We start from the raw sequence: 25042 nt of genomic DNA, 5'->3' as shown, positions 1-25042 counted from the left end.
GTATTTTGGTCACCATTTATTTTCCCAATAAAAATATATTACCCTGTATGTTTTGCTTTCCAAATTTCTGTAGGATAAACAACAAAAGTGGTCACAATTATACTCTAACACTGGCTTCATTCCAGGCACTTTGCTAGCATAAAACCTGGGTTGGTGCCAGAAACTCATATTTCTCTCCATTTTTATCCCACTTCCATGCCATCCAACCCACCCACATGCTGAAGGACAATTGCCTCCTGCAGAAAGAAGACAGTTAATGAGATCTGACTTGTTCTTGCTCCACAGTATCAGGCAGCAGCAACACACAGTGCTGTGCTGTACACACTCCCAACATTTCAAAGCCAGAGCTATGCCATGAGTACAATGCAGAGTTTCCCAGTGGAATGACTTCATTTTGGAGCTGTCACAGGTCATTTGACTGCACAGACAAAACCAGACTTGCTTACTAACCAGTACACCCTCTGCAAGCACAATTCAGTTTGAAGATAAAAATTTTCTTCAGAGTGAGCTTTGCTATGAGTTTGCCAAGAAACAATGTACCATCTATCAAAAAGAAGTCATCATGTTTTTTTGGATGTGTTCAAGTTCATTAAAACAAATAAATTATGGTCTTGCTTATAAAAAGAAACAAAATTCCTTAATCCTACAGAAAGCATTACATGATCTGCTGTATTTGACACTGTAAAATACCCAGTATGAGCAGCTACCAAATCATATCCTGGAGCATTTCCCTCAACTGATGTTGTCTACACGAGGAAAACAGAATATGGGCTTTTTCTGATGTAAAATAGATTCCTTTCAGCCTAATAACCTCTCTGCCATCAGTATTAACCATCTGGGGGTAGAGATATGACAGAGATTGCTAACTTCACAGGAAATTAAGTCAAACAATAAAGCAACTGGTTTGAATATCTATGATGGCTGCAGAAGAGCTAAACTGCAAAAGCATCTCAGACTGACAGGTCCTTACTGCAGTGTGTGAGAGTTGAAAGAATTGCTTTTCCAGTCACACACATCCAAATGATCCCTCCTTTGCATAGAGAAGTGCTTTTCAGTGCACTCCCATTGCAGCTGAGTCAGCCTGCCACCAGATGCTGATCTCATTTCACTGTAAATGCTGTGAGATTCCATTAGCTTCAGCAGATTTACATCAAATTTACAGGGGTGTGAGATTAGCATCTGGCTGGGCTCCTCTAGTGAATGAATACTAAATTCCATACTGTGCTTGTTCATGCAGCATCTACTTTAGCTCTGCCATGCTTAGTGCAGAGATTACCCATTTATGACTATGGGCAATTGCAGTGTAAAACACACACCTTTTTTCACATACCAAAAAATAAATAATTGAATGAAGGAATAAGAAAATTTACAAGAAACATACTGGGGCACAAACCAGGAGGATCCTACACTCTAACACCTTGTCAATCTGATTTTTGCAGCATCAGTGACATGTCAGAAAGCTCCACATCTGCCATGAACATTTGATAAAACACTTCAGTTCTTGCTCACTGAGATGGCAGCGACAACCACATGAAATGAAAATTCACCAGGACAGAATATCACCCCAAATTTGCTGCAATGGATTTAGACTAGACTCCCTTGCAGGACTTCATCTTTTCCTAATGTAAATGGAGATCCACCTCGCCTCCACTGCTGTGCCCTTTGCTCTCCATCTCACCTCACACATCTCACAATGGGGGCTTCTGTGCCAGAGCCTGGGGCACAGTTTAACAAAGCACAGCTCCACCTGCCTCTGCTAGGCTCCTGCTCCATCACCAAAATAAAAGTCTTTTCAGTCTGGAATGCCTGTTCCATCAGATTTATCAATCTAAGTGTGAATTTTCCAGGGATGTAGAGACACTTGCAGCAAAATTCTCCATGGTGTGTGCCCTGCCCTCTCTAACCCTCCCAATGTCTGACAGCAAGTCCACAAGGACTTGCTCTGATCCTATCCAGACTCTTTCAATCACTTTTTTCCCCCCACATTTTAGATTTCTGGTTGCATCTTGAAGCACACAGGCCTTGCACCAGTGACCCATGGAAGGGAGGAGAGCACCTGCATTAATTGTTGGAGCCACTGACTCCCAGCAGAAATGCACCCCACTGTCACCACATTTCTCTTCACAGAGAAAAGCAATGCACAATTCTTCCCAAGAATATTTCTGGGTTTCACGTTCTCTGAACCTCAGAGAAAGAAAAAATAATTCTTATCTCATTTATGGCACCTGTGTTTGTTCACAAGTGGAAGAATGCATCGTAAAAGATTGTTTACCTGAAGGGAATTGATAATTGGATTCTGGTGTGTTTTGATTCACTGACCACTTGAATCCAGGTGTGTGTGTCAGGACTGTCAGCTGACAGTCACGAGATGCTGCAATTGTGTGCAGTTGAGTGCTTGGCAGATTCAGTTTAGATGTAATGAAATATAGTGTAACATAGTATAGAATAATATAGTATAATAAAGTAATTAATTAGCCTTCTGATAAGATGGAGCCCTCCTCATCATTTTTCCCTTTGTCAGAGTTTCCCTGCAAACCCTATCCCCAGCCCTGGGAGGGATGGGCTGTGCTCACACCCACCTTCTCCCTGTTGCTGTGAGCGGTGAGGGACCTGTGGGCAGCCCCACGCAGCGCTGTCCGGTAGTTGTAGAAGTTTCCAGTAGGGTCCATCTGGTGCTACATGCACAAAACAACACAGCTGGTTAGAAAATAGCCTGGGCCCTCTAAAGACAATTTTACACTCAGTTGTAGCAAACCATGAGCAGAGAAGAGCCTCCATCTTCAAAATGTACATTTCAAAATCCACATGCCTGCAGAGCCCCAAGGATGCAATGAGAGGTCTACAGTCCATGGCTGTTTATACCTTTGATATTTCTACTGACAGCTTACTGAGCTTTTATGTGAAGAATGAGCACTACACATTCTGTGTGTGCCAAATCCTGGAATTCTCAATGAAAAATATTGTGGGGTCTTCACTCAACCTCCAAGGTATAGGTTGGGAGCTTTGCATCAGCATTGTGCCCATGGCCAAACAAAACATGTATCAGTAGAAGCACTGTGGTGTGCATATAGGTTCATACTTTGGGGTTATTTTAATTCCTTTTATTTATTTGAGTACTCTGAATTCCCTTTATATATCATCAGCTTTACACCCTCCTCACTACCCCTAGCATATTTCAGCTTAGAATCAGGCTCTCTGCCTGTGAAATATGTCTCCAAACATCTCACATCTGGATAAAAATGTAAAATTCCCAAACAAAAATATCCTGAATATAATTAAAGCAGTGCATCAGGAATTCAATTTTTTTTTACCTCCAGAATGAAAAATTTGGCTGTTTTCACTTTTGACCAAGTCTTCTTTAGCCTGGAAACTGGACTCATATTCATTCCAGCTATGAGTGAGAGAGAAAAAAACAGAGCCATTGATAAGAGCTGGGTTTGCTTTTTCAGCTGTGACAGCTGATGGAGGACCTGGTTAGAAGCTGTACTTACAAATGATTGCCATCAGTGAATTAAAATTCCCTATGTTAAAGCACTCTCGGGCAACGTCGATGAAGAATTCGATGACTTGTGCTCGCTGTTTCTTTTTTGCAGGCTGTAAATTAAAATAAATGAGTCTCTGTAATGAGCATATGCAGAATTGGAGGTCATCCTAAGCATTTGTTCCATGCATAGTGTGGCTTCATGCACAGCCTGGGCCATCTGCTTTCAGTCACTGGCCCTAATTCTGTTCCAGCAATCCAGGGGATGCTGGTGACTGGCAGCCTCTGAAATCAAAGCTTTCACTGCAGTGACACAGAAGAAATTCACAGCAATTCCCAGCCCCAGTGACTGTCTCAGTGCATGGGTTCATCAGCACAGACTTCTCCAAGGGCAGGATTTCACACCCCTGTAACAGCAGCATCTTTGTCTCAGAAAAACCTTGTTTCATTGCATTAATCCCTTTCCCCTCTCCTGTCCCTTTAGAAATAGGCCACACCAAATGAAAGCATTTTAAATACACATATCAATTCGACTGGAATCACCCTAACTTGTGATTCCAAAGATGATCTTCAAATGGCAATTCTTATGTGTCACAGGCTATCTAGGCTCTTTCAACTATTAGTATTCCTCCCTTTCATTCCCTTTCCAAAGAGAAAAGCATGAATTTCATTTTGATGGGACCGAGTTAAGCAAACTAAAACCACTACAAGTTAAGAAACAACAGCCACAGCCACACTAATGGGCAGCAGGACAGAGAGCTGTGCAGTGGGAATTCACACACACAGCAGATCTTTGGGATGACAGATAACAAATAGGGCTCTGCTAGAATCTTTGCTGGCTGAAATCTCACAGGATAACTCAAGGCATTTTTTTCCTCTCTTTTTCCCTGCAGGGTTCATTATTCCACACTGTGCTCCTACTACATCAAGAGAACAGTGCATTCCCCTGTGTGCCACCACCTCTGTTTTGCAATATGTTTGTCATTTATCAGGTCTCTTCTGCAAGTGCAACGCTACTAAAACTTACCATCAGATGCTTAGCTGGGTCATAAGAAATAAATCTCCAGGATTGCTTATTAATATAAAATCTCAGAGTGGTTCTTCAGGTATGTAGTAAAACATGGCACATACTTGTAACTTACCATGCAAATTTCTGTTGCTACCAGGTAGCAGAGTCTATTGAACCATTTCACATAGGCCTCAAGGTTACTTGTCTTCTTCTGCTCACTGAAACAAGTCTGGGGGGAAAAAAGCACAGAAAATATAACTGTGTTCCAGTCAGTGACCTGATCACTAAGATAAATACTGCACAAAGGTAATTGCTGGCCACATCTCTCTCTTACTCATGGAAGACTATTCATTTAAAGGGTCCCTTTTAAAAATCCTGTGTGTGTCACATTGTACAATTCACACTGGTGTCCAGAAAACAGCCCCATTTTGCCTGCAGCAAGTGTTCCCTGAGAGACTGCACTGGCCCTTGTTCACTGGGATACAAACAGCTGAGGCATTGCAGGATTCTGACATCAACAAGGACGTGCAGACAAAATAAGACAGGCACAATCTTCCACAGCAGGCTCAGTTTGTGCCTTTGATTCCAGGATTTCCTCCACCTCAGTAAATAAAATCCCCCACAGCCCTTTTCTGGAGGGGAGGGAACAGAATTTAGTGAAGTGTACAAGAGATAAACAAGAGAAAACAGTTCTGGTTGATTTTTTTTGTGGAAAAACCCCACTATTTTCCTTAGTAAGGTTTCAGAAAAATAGCATCCAGCTCTGCCTGGATGGCTGTGTTTGAACAGGTCACTCCTATGCCAGAGGCACTTCACTGATAAGAGCCATTACAAGAAGCATATTTTTCACTTATTTATATAAAACTGAACATAAATTCTCATAACTGATACAGGCTATGTGAGCAGATACTTGGCTGAATTTTTCCACTTCCTTTGTCATCAACAGAAAATTTGACTTCAGAGGAGTGATAGGGCAGTTCACACAGTCTGAAAATGTTGTTTGGGATTGTAAGAATTCAAGTGCTTTGCCCAGCTTTAAACTCTTAGACAATCCATCTAGGACACACAGCTCTCAAGTTCAAGAGATTTGTCTGAACATTCAGGAACATCCACTAGAGGGTACCAGAGAATACTGATTTTGTTTTATTAGGACCATCATTTCCCAGAGGTACCATAAACACATGCCACTAAGAGGAAAATCATAATGCATAAGCAAAGATCCAATAATGCCAATGGGATCACCCATATTATCTAAGGTAGATCAGTGACTAAGAACCCCTTTGGAAATGTGGTTTAATATGATTCCCAAGGTAACTCAAAGTAAGAAAATATTCACCTGTGATTCTGTATACAGATGTGTTTAGGAACAGAAATCACAGTGCCATGCTATGGAGGAGCAAAGCCTACCAGGACTGAAATTCTGAACCACTTTATGAATAGACTACAAACACAATAAAAGTGTATTTTTAAAGCATCTCAAAAGTAAATGTTAGCAAGCAGCATGTAAATATCAAAAACCCAAAGGAAACCCACATCAGCCCCAGTCTAACCATAACAGCTGCTTTTCATGTGCTCTGTTTCTGGTTTCCTATTACAGCAAAAAGTACACAAACCCCAGGTTTTGTTCTGAAAATGGTATTTCCATCTCAGAACTGCTGTCCTGTGCCAGGGTGTAAGAGCTAGAGCTAATAACGCAAAACTTGTGAAAAATGTGCAACAGTGAAGTGGAGACAGACAGCTTTTTAAAGGTTAAGCTTTATAAATGGCAGCAATATTTAGCACCTCCCAAGCATCTTCCATCTGCAGCTCAGAATGCTTGATAAACATTCATAAGCGAAGCCTTTTGAAGCCCTCACGCAAGAAAGCTGTTTAATATGATCTCCAGCTGGAGGGAATTCAGACCTGAGCCAACTCCCTGTGTCTGACAGGGATGTTCTCCATGGGTCAGGGAATATGACTCCACATAAGGTTTGTGCTACTTTGTCCCAAGATGTGTCCAGAGAAGGGCAGAGGAGCTGGGGAAGGGAATGGGGCACAAATCTGAGGAGCAGCAGCTGAGGGAGCTCAGCTTGGAGACAAAGAGGGGGAACCTTGCTCTGCACAGCTCCATGGAGGGACGTTGTAGAGCTGGTCTCTCCTCCCAAGTAACAAGCAGCAGGACAAAAGGAAATGCCCTCAAGTTGTGCCAGAAGAGGTTTAGATTAGATATTAGGAGAAATTTCTTCATTGAAAGGGTTGGGCATTGGAACAGGCTGTCCAGGAAAGTGATGGAATCATCATCCCTGGAAATGTTCAAAAAATGTATGGATGTGGCACCAGGGGACATGGTATGGTGGTGGCCTTGGCAGTGCTGAGTTAAGGGTTGGAGTCAATGATCTTGAAGGTCTTTTCCAACCTAAACTATTTTGTGATTGTGTGTGCAATGCTCTCCCCCTGGGCTATATCTTGGCACAGAAGCTTTGCTAAATCAACCACATAAAACATGTAGAAAAGCTCCAAATCTCACTGTGGCTGGTTTGGTACTTGTGTTTCTGACACACATTTGCTGCCTTTGAGCTCCTTTTTAAGGAATGTGATCAATGCCCAGAATGCCTGGAACTCCATCTCTGCCTATTTCCCTCATGCTAAAACAAACTGCAGAATCTCCACAAGTCCAAGACAAGAAGGAAAGGGCCCAATGTTGCACTTTTCATCCATCCATCCATCCATCCATCCATCCATCCATCCATCCATCCATCCATCCATCCATCCATCCATCCCTATTTACACCATTACAAGCTATTCTGGTGCTCTTTGTGCAGCACTACAAACACTACAGGTCTTCCTGATATCATTGAGGATCCAATGAGGAAATTCAGCCATTGATGATCTCAGTGGGAATGTATACACAGTTCAGGGCAAGAATTTTCCATCCTTTCTTTTCAGACAGCATGTGAAATCTCTGACTCTCCCTCTCCAGCTAGGAAGCCTCTTTCCTTATTGAGGCACTCACTAAAATGTTACTTCAAACCTCAGTGGAATCATGAAAAGACTCCAAGTGGCTTTCACAGCCTTTGGATGAAGCCCTGATCAGGCACTCCGTTCCCTGTGGTGCTTTGGGTTATTGTGTAGAGAGAGGAGTTGATTCATGACTCACTGACTCATGGCTGTGGTGTCTGGGCACACACTGAGGCCATTACATCACACGCAGAGCCTTCAGCCCTCCACCAGAGCAGCAGACATTCCCTGGCTGTGCACAGCCACAAGCATCTGTCCCGCTCAAAGAGCTTGGGAGGAACAAGCCTGAAAGCACAGCAGGGTGGTGGCCAGTGTGTCAGCAGTGACCTGCCAGTGTCAGCTCTGCCAGCAGGTTCCCATCCTGGCCGTGGCAACACAGGCCACCAGTGGCCTGGCCCATGTCAGATTGTGTCCCTGCTCTTGGGGACCTCATCACAACTGCACAAACTGTGGCCACAGGAGACACTTTGTGTGCGGAGAAACCAAACCATACCTTGGTGCCATCCAGAGGGTCCTTATGGACAAATGCCTGCACAAACTCCTCAGGTCCAATGTGACTCAGTCTTTCCTGTTGAGGGTAGGGGAGTGGGAAGAGAGAGGGAAAAATAAGAAAGCACCCCAGAATATCTTCTGCTTCTCTTGATAAAACAGCATCATTTTCTGTCAGCTCTGAGTGGTGTCACTGAGCTGGTACACAGCCAACTAACTGGACATTAAAATTCATAACAACAATTAGAACTATGTCAGCAGAAAGATGAAAATTAGAATAAATACTGACAAGCCACAGTAAGAGTCCCCTCCACTGTGCTGGATGCACAGGGAGCCAGCAGACATCAGTTCTGTGTGGTGCTCCCTCAGACCTGCTGTGGTCCAGCATCACTCAAAAGCCAAATTGTTCTCCAGCTGTTCCAATGGCAGAAAATGCTCTTATCTGGAGTCCACAGCACCCCACAGCATCCCACAGCACCCCACAGCATCCCATTGCTCAGAGCCCAGCCAGTGCTCTGCCCTGGCTCCTGCCACTGACCCTCAGCTGATGGCTCTGGGTCACTGGGGAAGGAAGGCACTGAGGATGACATTAAAGGCTTTGCTTACACTGGAGAGTGTCCCAGGCACTAAGCAAAACAAGAATAAATAAAGTATCCAAATCTCTCTCAGTAAAAGAGAGGCCACCTCCAGCAGCTCCTGAAAAAATGTGGCAGCTCTAACAACACACTGACCTTCCTGCTGGAGGCTTTTCATTCTCCTTAAATGTGTTTATTAGAAAAATTAAATATTTTCAGTAGGTTGTAGGCCATAAACGTATTTCAGAGGAGATATTCTGTAATTCCTACAATCCAAACTTAGAATACTCAAGCAACAATAAAATAAATGGTAATTCTGGTCAAGGGAAAATGTCTAGCCCTATGCTTTCTCTCTGGGCCTCTCATGCAAACACTGATAACTGTATAGGGCTCTTACAAATCAATAACTGTTTTAAATAAGTATCAAATAATTCTTACTAACAAATAAGCATCAGGCAGTTTCAGTGCAGAGCACTTGATATATCAGACATAGCAATGAAAGAGAAAGTAGAGAGAATTGATTACAGTACAGTGGAATTAAAATCTCTAGCTGCATCTCTTTTAAAAAGGCAGTGATGCCTCAGTTAGAGGGAATTTCCCCTTGGAAGACAGCTGCACTGTGGAAGAGGAAAAAACCAAAAGCAAGGAAAAACTCCATGCAAAAGGACTTCTGCTCTCTGGTTTAAGTTATATAAAGGAAAGAGAGCCAAAGCTGTGTGCTCGGAAAACTATCCATTCCACTTCTTGACAAACAGAATATAAACTATCATCAGAAATCTGAATTTCTGATTTCCTCCTACTCACTCCAATCCACAGTGCAGTTCATGTTTTGTTTTCCCATCCTTCCCCTGATGCTGAGCAGAGGGAAGGAGGGCGGGCAGCAGGGCACCAGAGCAAGGAGAGGTCTGCAGATGGCAGCAATGTTTTATGTTCTCTGTGCACATCCAGGAGCTCTGTGGGGAGCACCTGACCCTGGCAGAAGGGTGTGCAGCACAACCAAGCCTCCAGCACTGCAATTTTTCACACAAGAGCCTGTTTGGGAGCAGACTGCAGCCCAGCAAAGGGGGAACAGCAGGAATTTGTGGGATTGGTGTCTGCACACCCTGATATGTCCATGCACAGAATCCCAAAGCGAAGAATGAAAGACACATCAGACAACACACAGCTTTGTGTATCTGCAGAAATGGGTGTGAACTGCTAAAATTTCTTCCAAATTTATAAAAGGTTTAATGACCAGCCTTTTATAAAGGTCATTTATAAATGACCAGCCATTTATAAATGGTCATTTATAAATTACCATTTCAATAGCACCTGCAGAGTTTGTGAGGCTCTGAGCACCTTATAGAAGTGACATTCCTGGGACTTGACTTTGCTGGGATAGATTCTCATTTCACAAATAAGCAAGCTGAAGCACAGTGACCTGCTCTAAGCTGCACAGGGACACTGATATATAATTTTCTTCCCAAGCATCTCTCAGCCTGTCAAACCCTGCCTCCTGCTGCAGTGCTGATACAGCATGGGATATGCTGCAGCAGTGCAGACATTTTTTGGTTATGTCTGGAATACTTAGCAGCTGATGGCTGAAAATAACATCTCTGGCTGCAGAAGTTGGGAACCATTCCCACTTACCAGCTCCACATGTGTCAGCTGCTGAGCCAGGGTGTAAGGGTCACTGCAGACACTCAGGATTTCTCTCTGAATTGATGGAGGTTTAGTTTTAAAGGCAACCAGCTTATCAGAGACAGCAGTACTGATCTTGACGATCCCTTCTTGCCCATGGCTGAGGGTTGCAAGCTTCTGATTCAGGGCTTGCAAAAGCTGATTCATCTTTTTCCAGTAAGCCTGGAGAGACAGGGAGAGAAACATAAGCCACCCAGAAAACTTGACATTGGAGTGGGGTTTTGTGCTGAATTTTCCTTTCTGCAAAATACTCCTAAGGCAGCAACAGGTTACCATTTTATTTCCAACAAGCCTATTTCAGAATAACCAGTTGGCTTAATTACAATTCTGTGCTCTGGACACAGAGACTGCAATCAAGAGGAGAGGCAGGCAGGACTGGTGGGTTGGGCTGGCACTGATATTCCAGATTGCTGCCAACATCAGGCTCAGAGGAAAGGCAATGCTACCACATGAGTTTCTGCAGCTTTCTGGAGCACAGCAGCTTTTGGTACCTATCTTTTATGTCAGCTGCACTTTGGCTGAGAACTCTACCTGTTAATGCTGCTTTGTCACCTCTTATTTATTAGGAATAAGAAATGTTTCTAATGCTATTTTCTCCATCCTTTTGACCTGAATGCAGAAGGAGCTTGCAGCTGCTTGCTACCCAGCTGGAGTGGCTGGAGCATTGTGTAGCTTTGAGTATTTAATATCCAAATGTTAATTGCTACTGAAGGAAGCTCATATTGTATTCCAAGCACAGCCATGTGCTCAGCAGGATCATCATTACCAACCTGCCCAGGTTGTTTTCAGAGCTGGAGCAACTCTTTACAGACAATGAGTGGAGTCTCTGCCCATGGAGGATGGGCAGAAGGAAATTACTTCAACTGTTCATGACTGACAGATGCAGACATCACAAAACTGAGATAACAGAACTACTGGGTGGGTTTAAGGGTAACGTTAATTGGAAATGTCCTTGGCTAGACTGTGCCTCACCACAAAGAACAGCACACACCTGTGTCCCAAGCTGGATGCAGCTCAAGTGAGCTTTTGGGAAGTAATCCCATGGTTAGATCCAGCCCTTGTGTTCAGAGTTTTGCAGGCTGTGGGTAGTCTTCAGTGTTAGGCATTGACAGCATTCACATTTTCAGTGATTCACATTTCGAGGGACCAGAAACCAGAGGCAGTGTTCTTCTCAGCTGCACAGAATCCAATCTGCACCTTGGAGATAGCACCTCCTCCTACTTCACAGTGAAGAATAACTTCTCACATCTACTCTGTCTTCATGACAGGGTAGGAAAGGCTGGAGACCTTTAGAACATCCAAAGTGCTTCAACTTCTGCCAAACTTCATTACTTTGGTGCAGCTTTTCTAACAAAAGGTTTCACACTGCTCTCTTGGACTCATACTGCTCTCCTTTAATTTAAGGAAGATGCTCCCTTGAGCTGGGCTAGAACATGCACCAGATGAGCAGGATAAGTCAGGCTCTTTTCTGTAAAACAGCTGTTAAGTCTGAAATGAAGGAAGTACCCAGAAGGCAGGAGGGACAATGACAACACACAATGTGTTTGGAATCAAATCCCAAAGGTGGAGTGAAAATTGACTGAGGAAAGCCCCACTCCTTCAGGTTTTATCTGTTACTGATGTATACTAGCTCCAGGAAAGGCCTTCTTCATGTAAATCCTCATGCCAACAGATGGTCACACTTTTGATTAACAAAGACTGTTCTGGATCCAAACTACTGACCACCATCTAAATATTGCTCTGTTTCACATCCAGGTGTGTTTGCAAATCTCAACACAGCTTTTTAAGCTCTGTGAACACAGTGGGATTTTTTACTGAAAACTCAAATATCTGACATTTCTAGCATTTTGTGAACTTATTTTGTAAATGGGAAACTCAGATTTTGGGAGTGGGGGACAGCACTGAAAGCCAAACCTTCTAATCAATAAAAAACATCGGGCTAAAAGACTTGGCTGGAAACACAGCTCCTCTTTCTAAAAGGAGTTTGGAAGAAAAATCTTGGACCAGCCATGTCTATGCAGTATCAAATTCTTCATAGTTTGGACAAAAAGCTGCATAAAATTGCTTGAAAGACATGCATATTAGCAAGTCTTTCAATAAATCTTTATCAAGAGATCTAGTTTCACCTCATTTTGTAGGGAATATGGCACCAAAAAATAGATACAGACAACAGTAAAGAAAGACTCAGGTAAGCCAACCACATAATAAAGAATGAAAAAAAAGAGATGCACTGAAAGGACACAAACAATTACACAGAAATCAGAGCTCTTGAAGAGACTCACTGGAAATCAGTTGGGTGCACCCTTGCTTAGAAAGCTTTTTCTGTGCATATTGAGAGAGAAATTAAAAAATTTTTTTAAAAATCCTGCTTTTGCCTTTCTAAAAGCCTTTCCTGCCTTCTTTAAACCACATCCACTAACTGAAAACAACATTGTTCATTACCTTCAATGTGCTGGTAATTATCTTGCCACAAAGTGACCCCCCACTGTACAGGGGCTGCATGCTGGACTTATCAACCAATTTCACTTCCCTGCCACATTAACAGTCAAAAGAAGCACACTACTGTTTAATATTTAAAGAAAATGTTTCGTTCTTAACTAGGAAAGTTCCTCTGAAGACAGCAGGCCTCAGCAGGTGGCTTAGGAGCTCAAATTTTAATTAAAATTTCTAACTCTAAATGCAAATCACAGCACTTACTAAGAAATGCTTCTCAGCATGGACACCTTTATAAGCACATCGCAGCCTTCAGAAAGTGGACTCTACAAAGAACAGGAGCAGACACTGCAGGGGAAAATCCTGCACTGACCTACATGGACTGGATGACATCACAAATCTTTCAGTCTTTAACTTCTGTGGTTCACAATAGGAGCAAGTTCCTTCCAAAAAAACTAATGGTCACCATCACTGTTCTGTGCTGTCCCTTAAAGGAAATTTGCATTTGGAGGATATGAGCTGTTTCTTAAATTAATTATTGATCTTGCTCCGACATAATCACTTGCAATTACAGTGCCTAGTAATATCTGAGAAACAGTGATTTGAAACTAATGTAGTCTGAGGCCCCCCAGGGCACCCACAAGGATTTGTACACAGCTGTGCACGCTCCAGAGCAAAGGTGGGCACTGCCTGCTCAGGCTAGGCAAACAAACCCCTGCTTTGCATGCAGAAAGTTAATTTATAGCATTTGTGATTCTTCACCAGGGCAACTACTGCTGTTAAAGAGCACATGCTAAGTCCCTGCTCTCCACCCTTTGGTGGACACAAACTGTGGACACAGTTCTGGAGGGTCTGCACGGGTTTCCCTCACTCCTGATGCTGAAGAGCTGCGAGGCATCTTTTGCTGTGGCTGGCCAGGAGCAAGTCCATTGCCTCTTTCCCTTGAGGGAATTCTACTACTCTGCTTAATGGAACTACAGCCACTTTGGCTCTTTCTGAGTTTTTTTGTTGCCTTGACCTCCACCGTGTCTCACAGCTTCCCTGTCCTACCCCTTCTCTCCCAGGCCAGGCAGTCAATCCATGCCAGCCTACAGCTCCCTGGAAGTGCCAGACTTGCTGCCAGCCCAGTCCAAGAGCAGCTGTTTCCATTCATATTTCATGTGCATGGGAGAGCCCAATTTCATTTCTGCTGTGCTGCAGCCCTGCTAATTCCTTCTGTCCTCTCTCCCCTCTTCTCTCTCTCATCCTCATGGGTAAGTTCTTGTTGTTCTGCTGGACTGCACCCCTCTGTGGCCTGAGGCCAGGCCTTCATGCAGCCAGTGGAACTGAATTTTTCCACACCCCACAGTTAACCTAGCAGTAATTAGAGACTCTCAGTGTACTATTTGCTTATTATTTTCATGAACTTTGTGGTCTTTTTAATGTTTCTGAATTAATTTACGGGGTTCACCCACCTGAATTTGCCTCTCCCAGAGGCTTCATTCACTGCGGCCCACTGTGCCACACACAGAGCTCACATATTGAACCCCAGCACCATACAGACCTCCAGCCTGAGTCTGTGCTCAGCAGGCCACACACTGCTGTCTCCTGCCACCTCCATGCTCCCAGACAAGCTACATGTCACTAATATTAGTATTTAAATATAAGAACTTGGAAGCAGAGAAGCTGTGGATGCTCCACCCTTGGAAGTGTTCAAGGCCAGGTCGAACAGGCTTGAAGCAACCTGGTCTAGAGGAAGGTGTCCCTGCCCATGGCAGGGATGTGGAACAAGATGGTCTTTAAGGTCCCTTCCAACCCAAAGCAGTCTGTGATTCTATGATTGGACCTTGGGAGATCACAGCTCTGCTGCTGTTTGAGTTGTCACCCGCACATTCAGTCTATGCTATGCCTTCACATATTCCTTCTACAAAATGGGAATGCTGTTGTCCTACAATTCCATGTGCAGGAGATAAATTCCAATGCTCACTGCTCCAGGAGCACCTAAAGAGAGGTGTGGATTTCAGGGAAGATAATACAGATTATTGCAGAATAAAAGTCTGGGAGTATCCAGGAAGAGGCATGGAACAGATTGCAGAAAAAAGAGGAAAAGGAGGAACCAAGTGGGAAAATGAACTCAATGTTTCAGCAGAACATCTCAAGTCAGGCATCCTCACCTCATCACATGGAGCTATCCTGTGAATCATGTCCTTCAGATGGCCAATCATCCGCTCCTCCTGAAAGTCATACGGGAATGTCTCTGTCCACTCTGTCAGCAACTGTAAGATTTTGGGTCCAAATTTCCTGATTCGAGCCTGAAATGCAAACCATTGAATGATGGACAGGAACTGAAACATATTTACTCATTAAAGCCTCTCACTGTGTGTGCCACTGAACGTGGGGCCAGGTTTTCAAAGAAGGCATTTGTGTTGCACTTGCAAAAACTGCACACATGCATTCAGAGTGTGGTGCACAAATATTACATTTTGGCATGCAAAATGTACCAGAACTCAGGTGCATGCACAACTGCCTGTTTTACATGCAGATTTAAGTATTCTGCACATGCAATTGGCCTGTTTATTGTTGGATGGACATTTTGTTGGTGCAACCTTGATACCTTTTTTTAAAACATCTGGCCTTTTTGCTGATTTGAACCATTTGTTCTTCCCTTTTGTACTTACAACCCTTCTATATTTTCATCCTTCTCTGAAAAACTGTATTGAATTTCTTGACCATCAAAGAAGTTTTTTGCTCCTTTGCTTTCTGGCCTTATGAAAAAAACTGCTTCATGACCAGTGGCAGATGCACAATGACTAAAAAGATGAACAGAACAGCAGCACTTCTGTAACTTTACCTGGGCTGCTGGTAATGTTGCTGTCTTCCCACATGAGCTCAAGGTCATGATGGGACAAGGACACTCACAGAGCATACAGCTGATGCCCACTTCTGGTGGAGATTTATCTGAGGATGTGGCAGTAGAAATAGTTGGGATGGGGCAAGGAGGGAAATGCAGGGAATGGCACACCTGGTGCATCAGTGTTGTCTCAAAAGACAGCCAGTGTGGCTGCTCCCAAAGCTTTCATCCTCTGTTATGTGAAAAGGAAATGGTGTTAAAAAACAAACTGCGTTTTTATTTACAGAAAACACAGACTGAAACAAACAGCCTTCTTCTGCATCCCCATGTACTGCAGCTGAAGTGTACCCTGTAATCAAGAAAAATTATACTCTTAAGCTCCCTGGCTCTTTGTTTTTCAACCAAGGTGGTCAAAATGCATATTTCAGCTTTCCACCAACAACAGGTTTCAATGAACCACATCTCTAAAAATAACTCTGTCAGCTAGCATTAAGCTCAGGCTCAAAGACCAGCAGGTGGCTGCTGAAGGGAAAGCTTTATTGGAAACTACAAAGGTCTGGGGAGACATTTGCTCCAGCTGTGTAAACTGCATTATGAATTGATGGAGAGGACTTTGTGTAAGTCACAGGACATAGGATGGGAGGTTGTGTGTGTACAAAGTTTCAAAATCAGCCCCACTTTCAGGAGCACAAAATCAGCTGTGTCCCACCAGCCCAGTGTTGCTACAAAACCCAGATGAACTTCAGGCAGATAAGTCTTCATTATAAGACATTGTTTTTAATTTCTCATAAGTTTAATGAGCAGCAAAACTTTGCAATGCTCACATTTAATCCTCCTAAACTTGTATCTGTCATAGAATTGGAGAACAGAACCTCACACCTTAGAAAACTTGTTTTGTATGGTTCACCCCATACAGATATTTCTATTAACACTGACTGTATGGGTAACCCAAGTCTGGGATTGCTGAGCATTCTGCAGAATGGCTCTGCACAGTGAAGGCAGAGCTCCTGCTGCCCATGGAACCAGCTGCCTGTGCAAAAACAAGCACAGATGTTGGTGACTCAGTATTTGATGCCAAACTCACAGTTTCAAAGCTGGAAAGCCTGATCCTGAAAACCATTTCAGAATTTCTGGAAATTTCCAACAAATGCATGTTCTGTCCCTCTCCCCTGCTCTGAAAGTGCATCTCCTGCTCCAGATAACACACCAACCAAGTGTTCACCAATGCAGCAAGGAGAGCTTGGGCAGAATCCAGCCCTGAGCAGCATCCAGTGGTACCCATCACATCTGCACTGTCTGTGGCACTACCAGGGGATTGCATGTGCTCCCATACATTGTACCAGGCTGCACAGTCCCTGGGGCAAAGTGGGGAGAGTGCTGAGGCAGGAATAGCTTGGATTTTCTCATTCTGATGACCTGTGAGGGCCCCAGAGCTGCTCCTGCCCATTCCTGGTGCCCCATTGGTGCTCTGAGGGCACAGGGCAGGAGGGTGTTGGGCACCTGACCCCTGTTACATGGTGCTCAAAGTGACAGGGAAGGCCAAGGGGACATATCACTGTACCAGGAGCAAGAAAGCAAAGGGGCAGGGACATTAAGTAAAAATGGGAGAGAGTGGTGTGTGGATATCTGCACTGGACAGTGTGTGAGGGTTATGTCCTACCTCCTTGCATCCTGCAGGCTTCCCCAGAGCCTTAAAGAAGTTAAGAAGGAAAGTCACCTGGGAAGACTGAGACAGGGGGAAAGGGAAAATTAGAAGAAGATTTGAAGTGACTACTGCCTGAAGCATTGCTCTCAGCCATGGATACCAGGATGCCTCAATGGCAGGATCTCAGTGCAAATCCTTTATCAGAAACATTCATTCAATCTAAAGAGAGGCAAGGGTCACAGAGCAGAGCCCCAGAATCCTCTCCCCATTGACAACACCTCACATTTTTCCTGCTGTAAACATAAACTAACCTTGTCCAGCACGGGGTCATCCAGCCGCTGCTGCTCGATGCACTTGTGACAAACCCGGGACAAAAGCTCATGGGGTTCAATGAAGAGTCTGGAACTCAGCAGGAATGTAAAGATATAGGCTTTCTGCAGGAGAAGGACAAGCAGATCTACTGTAAGCAGCTACACAGTGGGTAATATTGACTGTAAAAGTCTGAACTTGACAGCTTTTTCATTTTTACTCGGCAAGACCTTTATGAACTAAAAGACAACAATTCCTGACCCTGGAACTGGTTACACCGGGCACAGGAGCAGCAGCATCTCCTTCCTCCACAGCATCCACTTCCAGCCCTTGGTTGCCTAAACCCTGGGCAAACATCCAGTGAAGAGAGCAAGCAGGAGCAAGCCCAGGCACAGGAGACAGCCCAGCCAGGATGCTGGAGACAGTACAGCTAAATGGGCAGGAATCTCTGTGCTGTACTGGGTTGGGAGCTGCAGACACCCCCACATCAGCCACATCTTGCTGACATTGCCCTGCAGATATCACCCAGCCTATTTTCAGCAATATTTCATTTATTTTATTAACTCCCCAAATTTCATTTCTATCAGCCAAGTCATATCATATGCAGTTCCACATCTGTGAAGCTGTGGGAAGCAGGTCTGCTGGATAAATCCTTGGATTATTCAAATTATTCCAGCAGTGAATTTAAAAGACATGCATGAAGTCTCAGTTGTTGCATCCTGACCCCTCCTTGCATCCTTGCACCTGAATTATCTCCTTTCCCCCAGCCCCAGCCATGCTCCCAAGCAGCAGGTATAATATTACATATCATGCACTGCCTAATGAAAATCTCACAGCCTGATCTGCCCATTACCTATTTTTATTGCCTTTCTGTTCCTTTTTTTTTTTTAATTGAGATGCTTCTTTATTACTTATTTTTAGCTGATCAGAAACTGAGCTCCGGGTAATTTAAAACACGCTGCCTGCTCTGCATTGATAACTTTCCCAGTCTCCTCAAGTACCCAGAAGTCAATGTTCCTCTGTGCTTTGAAATACAAGCCATGGAGATATATTAGCACTTAAAAGTCTTCCAGTCAAACTCTGTCTGAATTCCACTGAGGATGTCTGAATTCCACTGAAAATCCAGTGAAGTCAATAGCTTGCAGGACTATAAACCTGCTTCCAGTTTAGATCCTCACACTCTTGGTGAGGAAACACTTAATTTCTACTGATGGAGCAATGATTAGGATCTGGATTATGCTGTCCAGTGACTGTAAAGCTGTGAATACAATACAGGTAAATTACAAACCCACCAGAAGAAGCATCTCTGTCATCACCAAGGGAATGCTCTGTACATACAGGCAAACCTGGTGACTTCAGCAGACACTGAAGCTCAGCTAATTTAATGCCAGTTCAGACTTGGGAGCTTTTTGCTTCAGTTTTTCTCTAAACCTCTCTGGGAAGCGCTGCTATTTTTGAAAAGCTCCAACTGCTACATCACTAATTCATCACCACGACAGCTCCCCCCAACCCTGTTCTCTTATTTAAAGGCAGTATCATCTTTGGGATCTGCTTCTTCATGGGAACAATTACAGAGCAGTGAAACAGCATTTAAAGCAATGCATCAATTTACCAAGCTTTAATTGTATGCTGCTTTTAAATGAGCCCTCTTAATTCAAAATTTAACACATTTGCACTTTTGCATAAAATGCTGCCCCAATTCATCAAAATTAAACCATTTATTATACTGTGAATTGCTTACTTCAGGGTAGTAATCAGTGGTAGGTATCAGATGCTGGATTAGAGCATCCAGAGATGCTGAGGTAAGGTTTCCATCCTGGAAGATCAGTCCTCCTTGTTCACCTTCTTTTGAAGAATGTAGATGAGGGCTGAAGCCACATGGGGTAAACATACTGGTAGAACTCAGTGTTTGGGGCATGCCTTCCTGCAAGAGAGACAGGGACAAAATCCATCAGATCCACAGCCACATTTGTCTTCTGGCTGATTTGAACAACACAGCCACTAATGAGAGCTCCCTGTGCACAAAATTAACACGATCCCTTCTTGATAACCTCCGTGTCTCTCTCATTGCTGACACTGGCTGATGCATGGGCAGAACACAGAAAATGGAACATTTTGATTTATGATTTTGGGCCAGAAAGTGATGGCAGCTACTTTGGGCTCCCCCAGTCAAGGGTGGCTGTGATGATTCCCTTTTCACCGATCTCTGGGCAGGCCCACACAGGAGAGGGGAGATACTTGGGACAGACCTCAGCAGTTCCTGAACAGGATGAAGCAGTTTGTTTGAACCTCTGCCCCACTGAGAACAAGGCAGGGAGAATTTAGGGTGTGAGGGAGAGAAAAGGGGTGCCACCCTGAGCTTGCTTGGGATTGCAGCCCTGTGGCTGCTATGGGACAGCAGAGGTGTCACAGTGAGTGAGGAGACGGGAGCAGGAGTCAGCTGGGGGAGGATGGAACAGTGAAGGGAGTTGGAGGAAACAGAGAATGTGGGAGCTGATGAAGAGATTAAATAGCAAGGAAAAGAGAAATGAGGGAGAGTGAGAAGGCAGACACCTGAGCTATATTTGGAGCCCAAAGTTAGTCAGTCCTAGATCTATACTTAGGTACTAAATAAATGTTTCAAAGAAGTCCTGAGCACTCATCGCTTTCACTGGAGCTGCTCAGTCCTCAGCACTTCTGAAAAGGAGGCCAGGCAGACTCTGAGCACACAGCCCACATTCAAATCCCTATATTTCAGTTATCTGGGTTTTTCAGGTTGCATTCTAGGTTTCATCTTGATTTTGAGGCTTACAATCAGCTTTGAATGTTCCTCTGTTGAGCAAAATTGTTTTGTTTTTGAATTGCTGCAGAGGGATGAGAGATTTTGCCCTGAGAGCTTTAAAGCATCTCCAGCTGCCTCTGAAATCCCCCCTGGAAGCTGCTCCTCTCAGCTAGAGGCAGCATTATAGGGCATGGATGGGAAAAGAACAGTGTGTGCTCGCTTCCAGGTCTGCAAATGCATCACCCAGAGCAAGGGACCCCTCTGTGACATGACTGTTTGTTTTCATGTTTGATTTTACCTCATAAAAGGGAGGATAGGAAAGAGATAAGAGAGGAGCAGCAGAGCCAAGCAAGATCTGCACCCTGAGCCCTGCTGGGCCAGCAGAGATCTCCCATGGCAGAAGGGCCAGGTGACAGCACTGCCAGGGCTCAGCACACACAGCCAGCACACTCACCTTGGGCTTTAACACATTCCTCTGCCCTTTTCTGTATTCTGGTCCCTCTCCTTTTCTGCTTCTTTACTATCCCATACCGTTTTTCCAAAGCTGACCCATGGATTTGGCTTAGAATTTGGAGTTTGCCTTTCTCCCCCATGGATATCAGCAGCTGTGCTGTGACCCAGGCAGCTCAGCCTCAGCTCCAGGTACAGCTTGGTGAGGTCTCTCCTGCAAAAACCCTTCCCTGCCTGGCACAGCCCATCTGCTCCCCCCGCTCAGGGCCACCAAGGAGCAGGGAATCACTGCTGTGAGCCTGGGAGAGGCTGGGAGCTGAGTCCCATCCGTGGGAGATCAGGCTTTACAAGCAGAACTTGGGTGACTTCATCCTTCAAAGGAGGGAGCGTCCCCTGGAGCCAGCAGCTCCATCCCTTATCTCCTCCTGGGAGCCTCACACAGGCTGCCTCTGGGATTTGCAACCAACAGAAAGGAACCAAAATGTCAAACCTGACCAATTCCTGCCCTGACTGGAAAATAAACTGGATGTTGGATTTTAGTTTAAGGACCAGAACATGTAAATGCTATCCCAGGCAGGATGGAAGTTGAAGCATCCAGTTCTAATGAATGTGCAGATGTGCCTGTTAATAAAGCTGTGAGAGCAAGTAATTGCTGCTTTTTGTGGCACATAGCTCAGACTCTGTGCAGTAAATGGGAAGGACTGCCAAATCCCATTTGTTACTTCTAACACTCTCTATGTTATGGCTTGTTTCTATGGCAATAATCCCAAGAAGGATTTCATGTCCACATAGATCAAGAAATAAATCTCATGGACATACAGCTGTCTAGATGAGGAAAAGAAAAAGTTAGAACAGCTGTGAACTTACAGGACACATCCTGGCTGCAGCATAAAACAGAACTCACAACTAATGATTTATTCAGTGAAATCTCTCACTGTCAATGCCATTTTTATTATCATATAGAAACCATCTAAACAGGATATTGCCTGAACTTCTGCATATTATTAAATGAGAAATCTTGCTGAAATACATGGTAATGCTTTTTAAGAAAAAGTACATTTTTAAAAAGGAAATAAAACAGCTGTACAACTGTCACTGAAACATCTGTCTTGGGTATTGTCAAGAAATTAAATTTGACTTATTTATTATGAAGTTCCTGAGTAACCTCAAGTTTTCAGGCAAGGCCTGTGTCATACCTGAGATGGTGCATGATTGCCACCTTACTTGCCACCAAAGAAAACTTGAAGGTTTTAACAGATGCCTTTTTCTCTCTTTTAAGTTACATTCACAGCAGGATGAGGCCAGCTGTACAAAGGATAAAAGCCTCTTGCACTACTAAGCTCAAAAATAACTAACATTAGCATTTGGTAGACATGAATTCAGGACAGGGACTTCACTGCCTAATTCCTTTTTCTGTTCATACATTTCCAGAGTTCTCTTTTCAAGAGTACTAAATAGAAACAAGATCTTTCTTTGAAAGAGCCCAAATACACAGACAAGGTTCTGCTGTCAGTCACTCACAGAACACAGAAACAAGGGAAGCACTGGGAGGAAAACAAACAAGCAAACAACCAAGGAGATTTGTCTCATTGAGCTCTTTGGATGATGGAAAAGGCAGCACAGGCAGAGGCAGCCCCTCCGCTGAAGGGCAGGGACAGGGTGAGAGGCAGCACTGCCAGGCTGCAGCAGAGAAATTCCGGCTGAAGAGAAAAAGAAAATCATCCCCTGAGCACTGTGGAAGAGGGGCCTGGAAAGGATGTTCAATTTCCACCCTGGGAGGTCTTCAAAACCCAACTAGACAAGACTCTGAGCAAAATTCAAGCCCTGCCTCAAGTGGGAGCTTGGACTGATGAGTGCAAGAGGTTGACATTTCCATTCAAGTATTGTCCCATTTCTGAGCTTTTTAATATAAACCCTGGCAAAATTGAGTCCAGAATATTACATATTTGTAAAGAAGTCTAACTTGGCTAAAAAAAGGTTTTTCTGCTTTTCCTAGAAACAACAGCTCAAATGTGGTAAAAATGACTCAAAACCTCACTTGAAAACCTCTTGGACTTAACCTGAAGTCAATGAGATTTAAGCATGTGATTCAGCAGGTGCTTCCATGAACTTTCATCCAATTCAACACACAATGTTTTGCTGTTCCTCTCATTTCAGAAGCAAATCTGATGCCAATTTCAGTTGATAAATGGTGCTCTGGAGGAAGTGAGATGGTGAGATGTTAGTGAAGGGCAAACTTCCACCCCCAACACGCAAAATGACTGATGATACATGTGGCTGCACACACACAGCATTTAAACTACGTCTGTGCTCTGAAGGGCTGACACCAGGAGATAGAAAAATGTCTCTGCACTGGCTAAAAAATCCAAAAAGAAAATCCAGGGGCAGACTGTTTCTGGGACTGTCTCTGTTACACAGAACCTCCCATGGGGCAGAAGGCAGGGCATGGGCCTCCTTCCTTGCCTACAGGAAAACAAGGTGATAAATTGGAAGCAAAGGCACATTGGACTCAGCACTACCTGGAAAAAGGAACACCAAATGCTGCTGGGCTGGGCTGGTAACATTTTGTGTTAATTTTACTAAAATGTTATATCCACCAGCAGTGGCCAGAGCAATCACACCACCATTTTAAAAATAATGGCAACATTCACCTTTTTATCTTTCTCCACCAGCCAGCACCATCCAGTATTTCAACACAGTGATAAAAAAAGACACTTCTCATTACAAATGATGCTGCTTACACAAAATATTTCAGGACTTGATTCACTGAGCTAAAGCATGGAACCAAAGGATCACCAGCGCTTGGGACAAAAATTACGCACAAATTCTGTCTACATCTGCAAGTGCCTTGAAATCTGTGGAAAACCTGATGGAAACTGTGGAGAAGTGCCCAGACCTGGAAGACTGAGGAGCTCAAAGGTGTCCTAAGCATGCACTGATCTGCAGCAGGAGAGCTCCAAGGTGCCAGAGGATGGCTGCAGCTGCAGCTCTGCCTCCCTGGGCCAGGCAGGTGACCTGCAGCACAGCCACGAGGGTAAATACCCCTCAGCATCCCCCAGCTCCACCACTGGCTGATACAAGTGTCCCCATGGCAAGTGCAGTTAATGCTTACGTGGACACGAAATGTTCAGGAAACATTTAATGTGGTTTTCAGCGCCTTTGATGTGATAAGTGTTTTATCCTTTATCAAAAACCTAATCGCACTGTTTACTTTTGATCTTCATTTCATCTCTGCCTTCCATCTGCTGTGCCTCTCTCAAGGGGAAACAAGAGTTGGTACCATGTGACGAAGGGAACGGGGCTGCCGACTTATCTTCCTTCCCACCCACTTAACTTCTGGATTAACCAAATAAATAAAAGCCTTCCCACTCCAGGGATGAAAGGCACAGGGTTCTGACAATCTCCCAGCAGAACTGCAGGAGCTAGAGAGGGTGGTAAGGGGAGGTGTGGAGGCTCATCTGTGCCATGAGGGAGGCTCCAGTGCCACTCTAGCAAGTGCCACTCCAGTGTCACTCGAGCACGTCAGCATTCAGGGGGCAGGGGACACACCAAGGGTATAGAAGACCCAAGTGAAGCATTCATTTGGCAAGGCACAGACTTTAACAAACATACCTAATCCAGAGTGAGTTGGGAATCAAGATAGGAGACATCTCCCATCCCATCTCAATCCTGCAGAAGCCTTTTCTGATCAAACAATCACCAAACCATAACTAAAGGAAGATGGCAATAAAACATTTTGGAAAAACATCTTGATCAGTTTTAGTAGCCAGATCTACTACCCAGCCATCACCAACCACATGGGGAACAACCCCTGTCCCCAGCCCCTGTCAGAACAGCACAAGCCACACTGAGGTCTCAACAGCCTCAGTACCTGCCCACTGCTGTCACACAAGCCCCAAACACCACTGAGCTCAGCAGAAACTGCAGTAGCAGATGCTCATTTTTCTTTACATTACTTTCAGTAATTTTCCAGCTATTCATCTTTGCTGACAAAAAAAAATATGCGGGAGATAATCATAACAAGTTAAAATTCAGATTTTTCTCTTCTGCTTTTGTAGGGAGGGAAGCAGAGGAAAGAAGAGAAAAGAATGCTGGTGTTTCAGAATACAAAAGGAAAACCACTGCAAAGTAATTGCTTCCAGTTGCCAAGGCCATGGTTAGAAACCTATTTCAGCAAGAGTACCTGGCACTAACAAACTCAATGTATTTGATGATGATGTAATTAGGAAAGTGGGAGCAGATGTAACTTTCTTATCACCTTTTCACCAGGCCCTAAAACATTCAATTTACAGCCCATGAAGTTCTGAGATTGCTGAAAACTCAACCTGTCAATCCCAGTACTGCTGGAAGTGGTTAAATGAGCAATATAATGAAGTCTCTACA

At 44.1% G+C, this 25042-nt stretch overlaps 1 protein-coding gene across 2 annotated transcripts in view; it reads right to left on the bottom strand.

The window, feature by feature from the left end:
* RASGEF1C (RasGEF domain family member 1C) overlaps positions 1-25042 on the bottom strand; it is a 72084-nt gene that overhangs the window by 12702 nt on the left and 34340 nt on the right. For both annotated transcript variants that reach the window (XM_064724794.1, XM_064724793.1), the window contains 9 exons: positions 19190-19372; positions 17451-17573; positions 14818-14955; positions 10181-10393; positions 7981-8055; positions 4624-4719; positions 3492-3594; positions 3312-3391; positions 2580-2675 (listed from right to left, as the gene is read on the bottom strand). In XM_064724794.1, coding sequence (XP_064580864.1) covers positions 2580-2675; positions 3312-3391; positions 3492-3594; positions 4624-4719; positions 7981-8055; positions 10181-10393; positions 14818-14955; positions 17451-17573; positions 19190-19366 — 1101 coding nt within the window. In that variant the 5' untranslated portion in view covers positions 19367-19372. The remainder of the gene's footprint in view (positions 1-2579; positions 2676-3311; positions 3392-3491; positions 3595-4623; positions 4720-7980; positions 8056-10180; positions 10394-14817; positions 14956-17450; positions 17574-19189; positions 19373-25042) is intronic.

Source organism: Zonotrichia leucophrys, chromosome 13 (assembly GCF_028769735.1).
Source record: "Zonotrichia leucophrys gambelii isolate GWCS_2022_RI chromosome 13, RI_Zleu_2.0, whole genome shotgun sequence".
In the NCBI taxonomy this organism is placed as follows: Eukaryota; Metazoa; Chordata; class Aves; order Passeriformes; family Passerellidae; genus Zonotrichia; species Zonotrichia leucophrys.
This window is presented reverse-complemented; position numbering and strand designations above follow the sequence as displayed.